Consider the following 8,205-nt stretch of genomic DNA (forward strand, 5'->3'; position numbering starts at 1 on the left):
AATATTATATTTCATTCCTCTTTTGTTTATAATATATACTACCTCCGTTTCGGTGAATAAGTCATTCGTGTAGTTCTAGGTTGACGATTTAACTACCTAAATATGTATTATATGTAACAAAAATATATATTTAGAAACTACATCCTTGTAGAAATCTAGTGATATACTTTTCATAATATATAACACATATTTAATTGCTCAAATCAATGACCTAGAACTACGTGAATGATTTATTTATCTAGACGGAGGTAGTAGTAAAGGATTACAGAAAAGCAACCGGTTGATAAAATTAACGTTCCAGCCGACACGTAACCATCACGTGTACGCACACTCGCTCTAGAAGTCTGGAGAGGCCGCTTATCCATTCGTCTCCCGAAGTCTCCACCTCCACCTCGTTCTATTCGGTCGCTCATCTCTCTCATCCCTATCTGCACAGGTCCCGCCCCTCCTTACTTTTCTTCCCTCCTCTGACCTCCATGGGGACCAGCGCTGCCCAAATTTCCCCGCCCCCGGGTTCCGGTGAGGGCTGCGGCGATCCACGACTGTTGGGCTTCTTTTCCTACGGGGCTGGGGAATTGGGAGATGCTCCTGCTGCTGCCAGTCATGGGGGATACATGTTCAGACGGGAGATGATGAACCGGGCAATGCACGCCGCGGCGAGGGGCGGCGACCTGGAGATCCTCAGGGAGCTCCTGCAGGGTTGCTCCATTGCCGTTGCGTACCAGGACGCCCAAGGCGCCACCATCTTAAATGTTGCGGCTTCAAGGGGCCAAGTTGAGGTGATTCTGCTTCTGAATCTTTGATATCTGATTGCCTCAAAGTTACATCACATTCCTTTTGGCCTAGTTGATATGTCGTTCACCGCTATACGTACTAATCGAATTAAACAACACTATTTGACCCGAAGTGGCGATAAACAAAGATAAATCTATTCAACTCTGAGATTAGTTGCTAGTTCGTGAGACATCACACATGAGAGCTACTGCGGAAACCAAAGAATAATATGTCTTCTGTTTGACATGATTGATGCTATAAGGGTATGTACAATGCATAGCCTCAAGGTGATGCCTCACATGCCACGTAGGATTGGATATGACGTAAAGTAGGTTCGGATAGAGAAGCGGGATCCTCTTCAGGAGGCGAGTGCTTGAAAAGAAAAAGTGTGGTCCGGTGACAAAAGCTGAAAAGGTTGAAGTGAAAAGTAGAGGTGCATGTGTACTAAAGTCTTTATTTTCTATTTCTTAATGAGGCCCACTAATGATAGCTTGCATTGGGAAGAAAAAATAAATGTAGGTGCTTCAAATTACTTTTTGTCATGGGGCATATGTATCCATATGTCACCATTGTACATGCCCTAAGTTGATCTTGTGAACATTCAACATGCCAGCCAGGTTGTGATTCTGCTTGTACCCTCCCCTTCTTCCTACATCTCAATTCCATCTCCCATGCTTCTTTTCTCTCAGAGCTCTCTCTTTCTTCAATTTTTCTGCAGAGAGATGGCCAAGGACCCGCCGGCGTCCAGACCCCCTCCACACCATCCCCATCTCGCCAAAGACCTGCACCAAGTCTCGTCCAGCGCCCGCGCCACCCTCGACCCCCGCCCCGCAGCTCTGCAGCCCCGAGCGCTTCAGCCGCCTCGCACCCGAAGTAGAGGAGAGGAGCTCCCTGCCACGAGCCTCCCTAGTGCCAGCAAACCAGCAGGCCGACCCCGCCTCCTTCTCGCTTCCCTTCTCCTTCCTTTTGCCTCCTGCGGCATGGTCGCCGTCCCGTGTCCGGCGGTGGGGAAGGCAAATGGATAAGGCAGTTTAATTAAATACCACGGGTGTAATTATAACTAATATAGGGGTGTTTTTGTAAAAACAAAGCGTTCTCTCATATTTCCACTTAAAGTAGGACTGCGGGTTGAATTCTGAAAAACAAAGGGGCTTTTCTGCAAAAGTGCCCGACGTACGACCAGAAGCAGTAGCTGCTTTATTAGTAGGTAAAGATTTACTCCTTTATAAAGGATGTTTTTTATTGAATAATAATGTAGCATCCAGGGATATAATCATAATGGGCATACACCCGACCTCTGCATAATTAGGATGCACACAACCAACACACATGATTATGCCGGCAAAAACCAAAGTCATACAAGACGAAAGCTATACTTAGGCGGAGGGAAAAAGAAAAAGAAAAACCGAAGCGAAGAAAACAAAATTGGCGATATACAACAGTGACCATCGGCATCAACCATATCTTGACAACACAAGTATACTACAATAAAGGTTCTTCAAAAGCGATGCCTCCAGGAAGGAAACGACGCGCAAGCGCCGCCGTCACCAAATCCAACCACCGAAGGCCAAATCATTGGTTTTCCACCCGAAGATCAAGTCCAAGCAAACTCAAAGCAATGCCTTCATCAAGGTAACGACATAAAGAACGCCGCCATTGCCAGGTTGTTGGAATTCTGCCCACAGGATCGATCACATCAAATCACAAGAACACGCAGACGCAAAAACTTTTGCCAAAGGCACGTGTCGTGCCTCTCTTCTTTTATTTCTTTTTCTTGTTTTCTCGGTGTTCTTGTGATTTGATGTGATCGATCCTGTGGGCAGAATTCCAACAACTGGTATCAGAGCAAGGTTCGAGTGAAGTCGTGCTTGCCCCGGGGTCGCAACCCGACTAGCGCCTCGGGGCGAGCCATGAAGTTGCTGGATGATGCGGCGAAGAGGAGGAAAAAGCGATCGTCGTTCATCGAAGCGACATGGAGGGAGGCGGGGGGCTGTCATCGGCAAGGTGGAGGAAGATGATCGTTAATGGGATAGGTAGTGCCGAGGTGCGGTACCGGAAAGTCGTCAAGATCATCGTCCGGGGGAGATAGATGAGTCAAGGAGTCGTGCGGGTTAGCACGGTCTCGGTCTGTCGTTCAGTTGGTCGTCGTCATGTCCAAGTGCTCGTCTCTGTGAGGAGGCGTTGAAGATGAAGCATGCCCAGGTTGTCTATGTGTCTCGACGAGAGGATCGAGTTCAACTATGTGGGGGTGGTAAACCAGTGAAGGTGAGTCTCTTTAATGAGGCCATGTCTCTACATGAGGCTGGAGTGGGCGGTGTAGTCCACAGGGTGGCGTGATCCACAAGGAGCCGGCATGTATCTTGCTAGGGTGGATGATGCAGTCCACCGGGTGGTGTATTCCACAGGTTACTAGTGAGGCTGGGTAGTCCAAGGCATATTTGAGGTCATCCGTAAATTCGCCAGATCAAAATTGAGAAGAGAATGCTGGCAACAATCTAACCGGCAATTTGACTTGTCGTGGTACGAGCGGATGAGTCGACAAGGGATGAATCGTCAAAGAGTCAAGATCGGAGGAGCATGGAAGACCAGTGTTAAGATTAGGAAGAGATTGTTAGCAATAATCGTGTCTAGCAAATAAGTTTAAGCTAATCGCAATTTGAGTGGCCGGTGGTTAGGCTAGTTCGATGTACTACGACTTGCATGTCGTGTGTCAAGTAGTAGTAGCTTGGCTAGAATTAGCACCTGGATGTGTCTAAGTGTTTGACTTAGATTAGGAAGCAAACGAGTTGAGTCCTGCTGGTAGTATTAGGGTGTGTTTGGTAGCTGTTCCCACCCTAGTATAGTTGTTCCCATTTGAGACATGCTTAGTCTAGACATGCTCAGTACATGCAACTGCAGTTATTTAGTAGCAATGTATGTACTGATGCATGCTGAGCTGAGACTGTGTTTGGTAGGCTGCATCAGACGAGACATGTTGCACAGAGATTGTGTTTGGTAGCCTGTATCTGAGGTATGATGCATATTTCAGCAGCTCACAATCACGTTTCAGCTCATAATATGAATTCCAGCACACAAAAACACATTTCAGCACATAAATAAGCATATTTCAGCCCATCAAAATCATGTTTCAGCACATAAATATAACAGTACAGTAATAGTTTTACAACACCAGGACACATGATACATCAAATATTTGCTAGCCCTCTATTCGTCCACATCTGATTTGCAAATTCATCTCTCTTATGAGCCCAAAAAATATTGTCATAGACAATATCATTGTGATCTTCATCATTGGGTTCCGGATCCCATGTTTCCTCAGGTGGGAAATACTCATCCTCACCATATTGAAGTACCTAATTGTGAAGAATTGCACAAGCTAGCACTACTTTTACTTGGGTCTTGTAATCATGGAACGGCTTATTGTAGACAAACTTCCAACGATTTTTGTATGCGGCAAAAGCCCTTTCAACCGTTGTCCTCAAAGAAGAGTGTCTTAAATTGAACGACTCTTTAGCATTTTGAGGATGGTTCCCTCGTCCATACTCTTTCAAGTGGTACCTCGTGCCACGGTATGGTGGAAGAAAACCCGGCCTCATAGCATACCCCGCATCAACAAGGAAGAATTTTCCTATGAAATAGCAACTATTAGCTATGGGTAGAAATATTAATATATTTAGATAGTAGGCCCTAGTTTATTACCTGTAGGAACTTTCAACCCATCTTCCCTCTCCAATGCATTTGCAAGTATAAGGGCATCATGAGCTGATCCCTCCCAACCCGCAAGTACATAGGTAAATTTTAGATCAAAATCTACCGCAGCCATGACATTTTGGGTAGTCCCCACCTTTCTACCCCTAAAGGCAGCTGAGATACTTTTTGGGACTCTAGCAAGCACATGAGTCCCATCAATTGCTCCAACACAATCCTAATTAAAAAAGGCAAATGATTGTTATTCAAAAGTCCCATTGATTGTTTGTATTTGTTTGCAAAAATAATTACCTTGAAATATGGATTGAAGCGAGTGCTTTCTTGTATTTTATGATGACAATGGTTGGAGGGAGGCCGAATCATCTCATCTCTCAACTCCCCAATAGCATAACGCACTGCCTTAAAATACCTACTAATGACTTCGATAGATCTTCTAAAGATCGGTTGAAGTGTCCTATACCTTTGGTTGTGGCCAACTACTAGAAGAAACATGGCTACTTGTTCGTCGATAGAAGTATGGATGCTATCCAACAACAAATTTCTCTCTCTAAATATAGCACACAAACAAAAAAAGGAGCTTTTCTCATCCTTAATTGATTTGAACAATTTATGTCACTAGAGTGATAAATATATCTCAAATTTGACTCTCTAGATATGGCACGATCGGCCATGCTGCCCACAGTTATCCTCGATGTTTGTTGCCTAGCTCTTCTAAACATGAGCATCTTGTATGCATACAATCCAGCCACTAGACCGGCTCCTCTCACAATTAGTTGCCTTCGTTTTCTTGCCAATCATCCATCTATGACAATACAAATAAATCGAAACTTAGCACAACAGATTTTTTTCAGCATGACAAGCAATGAACAAACTTCAATATGAGCATAATAGGTACAGCAATGAAAAGTTATACATCTACTGTAATCAGTTTAACCCATCATCATAAGGGAACAGAGAAGCAATTTTTTGTCTAACCCATATACGGCTATATGAACAAGAGCTCTCTGTAAAGAAAACAAGGCCTAATCTATGGTCACGCAGCAGCGGCTCGTCCCTGGTCACGCAGCAGCGGCTCGCAGAGGCCGAGGCAGGAAGGAAGGGGTGAGGAGGGCAGAGGGAGAAGGAGGAGCTACCTCTCCTGGCAGCCACGAGATTCACCTGGGGCGGCCGCGACTTGAAGACCAGGGCGGCGGCGAGGTTGACCGGGGCGGCGGCGAGGTTGACCGGGGCGGCGGTGATGGCGGCGAGGTACAAGATCAAAGGGGGCCGACGGGGATGCAGATCAGGTGGCAGTCGCCATGGAGTTCGCGGGAGAGAGAGGGGGGCGAGGGGTGGCGGCTAGGTCAGGGAGGGGTGGTACGAGCGAGAGGAAAAACAGATCGGGAGAGAGGTCGTTCGATCCTAATGGATCGGGAGGAGATTTTTGCGGGGGTCGAACCGAGCCTCGCTGACCCCAGCTCGCATGTATGTGGGTGCTCCAACGAGCATAGCTCGGGGCCTTTTTAGCATCAGGCCCAGAAGAGCGCATACACCCCGCCAAACACCTGAAAGTGGGTTGGGTAGGGAACTTTTAGCCTCATGCACCCTACACGCAGGCTACCAAACACACCCTTAGGTGGTCAAGTCCGTGTACGGTAAGGATACAGAAGTCCAAGTCCTAATTGTTTTAGGTGGTCGTGCGTTGGCTGTTGTGTATATACTAGCAAAAAAGCCCGTGCGTTGCACCGGATATAAAATAAATCTGAGAGTTTGTGTGGTATTCAATAGTTTACCTACCATGATGAATAATATGAATTCCCAATTAAAATTGGTTGTAGGACTTATAAGGGTCCCATTTATGACGACCCCATTCTACCCCAAAAGCTCGTAATCTTCTTCTCTGCTAATAAAACCTACTCCTTCAAATCACCCTAAAGAAATTGGAATATGTGTAATAAATTGTTAATATTCAAAAATCATGTGTAAAAATAGTAACAATAATCTAAACATTTATTGGTTCAGTAGATCAAAAGACTACTCCTTTGATGCGAAAATAAATGTGCATCATTTGTATACGTGTAGCAGATTCAAATAGATCATATATTAATTCCTATATCTCTCAATCCCTATTAACATTTATTCATATTTATACTTTCCCACTTCAAAAAAAAATGATGGCTGGAAAGTAAAGAGTTTATAATGCTTGGCGCTCTTTTGTTGACACATTGCCGACGGTAGTAGGAGCACACCCTTCACGTCAACATGACCATTTACCAAGACATTATCACCTAGCCTCATTGGGGACCAGGATTGGGATATGCAGGCTGCGGGATCAATAGATGGTACAACGGAGGGGAGTGCTTCCCTCCCAGCTGTCGTGCGGGGTGAAGCAGGACACAATCAGGATGCGCCGTCCGTTGTCGTACTCTCGCTATCATCACTCCCTCTCTCCTTCCTATCTCACCAAGACATAGGTGACATCCAGAGTTGAGAAATATCTTGATGGTCAACATATAACGGTGAGCCCCAAATATCTTCCCTGTTCTGTATGTAGTACATATTATAATCTCTAAAAGGAATCTTATTTTTTATTGAAGTAATTATTATATCAGATAATGTGTTTGTAACAACAAATAACAGCAAGTTGTAATCGGCGCACGTCTAGCAACTTTGGGTCTGTGCAGCACAACATCTAGCACCCACTACTGTCTACTACCCACCGTCCACTACGCATTGTGCTGCGTGCCCCTTATCCACAAGGACACATACATCGCGCTCGTCCCCTCATGTTCTCCATCCACCGGACGCGCTTGCTCCCTCGGCCCCCTCACTATCCGGCGCACGCCGAACGGCTTGGCACAAACATTAAACTCATCAGTAACAACAAACAACGGCATGTAATTATAAATCGGTGCTCATATAGAATATTTTCTTTGCAATTGATAGCACACAAAAATTATAATGGCCAACATAAAACAATTCAAGTTCATCAAATTGCGCCAATCTGATATAAATCCTACAAATCAAATCAATAATTAAGAATAAGCAGATCCTGAGATCAAGGAGACCATGGACGGGAGTATGTGCTCAAGAAAAAGTAGCATCCAAAAACATTTAATATCAGTATAACAGATGCTACATTTTTTTTGTTTTGCATGGTACGGATGCTACATTTTTAGAACGTTGGCAGAGGCTACAGCTACCATCCCGACAGTCTGTTGCTACATATACTAATATCAACATTTAAGTACAGCAATAATATAACTTACCTGGCATCCCCCAAAAAAATACTACAACAAAAGGGCATGGGGTAAAAAAAACATGGTCCACAATCATCGACTGGAAATATAAATCAATCCGGCAGCTTCTGGTCGGTGTGCAATCAATAAAAAAATAGACAAAAATCCCCACCGGAGAGCTCCCTTATCCACACAGCACTGCTCGTCATCAATCCACGCCCCCATCAGTGCTGCTCTCTCCTCTTCTCCGCCCCGCACCAGTTCCGGCCGTGCCACACCCCCCATCTCTCTTCCCTCCTCCTATCCTCCGCACGCCCTAGGGACCGTGGCGCCAGATCGAGGTAAGGGCCCTGCCTCCTCCAACCGCGCGCAAGCAGGCCAAGCCGATGCCCGCCCCCTCCCTCTCTTCCCCTTCTCTCTCTAATCTCTCTCACACGTTTTCTTCAGGGAGCCCGGCAACGGAGGTCGCCGCCTCTCCGTCTTGATCCGTCGGCTGCTGGATCCG

The 8,205-nt window shown here is 45.7% G+C and overlaps 1 protein-coding gene across 1 annotated transcript; it reads left to right on the forward strand.

Annotated features, from left to right (window-relative positions):
• The first annotated feature begins 368 nt into the window (after positions 1-368).
• On the forward strand, positions 369-2,049 carry LOC123087144 (uncharacterized). Its single transcript, XM_044509061.1, has 2 exons — positions 369-779; positions 1,493-2,049. The coding sequence occupies exons 1-2, from the start codon at positions 477-479 to the stop codon at positions 1,649-1,651; spliced, it is 462 nt and encodes a 153-aa protein (XP_044364996.1). The 5' UTR covers positions 369-476; the 3' UTR covers positions 1,652-2,049.
• Positions 2,050-8,205: the final 6,156 nt, after the last annotated feature.

This window comes from Triticum aestivum, chromosome 1B, assembly GCF_018294505.1.
Source record: "Triticum aestivum cultivar Chinese Spring chromosome 1B, IWGSC CS RefSeq v2.1, whole genome shotgun sequence".
Lineage (NCBI taxonomy): Eukaryota > Viridiplantae > Streptophyta > Magnoliopsida > Poales > Poaceae > Triticum > Triticum aestivum.

Coding starts and splice junctions, on each gene's coding strand:
- LOC123087144 (XM_044509061.1), top strand. CDS start 477: ATGGGGACCAGCGCTGCCCAAATTTCCCCGCCCCCGGGTTCCGGTGAG. Junction 780..1,492: donor CTTCAAGGGGCCAAGTTGAG/GTGATTCTGCTT, acceptor ATTTTTCTGCAG/AGAGATGGCCAAGGACCCGC.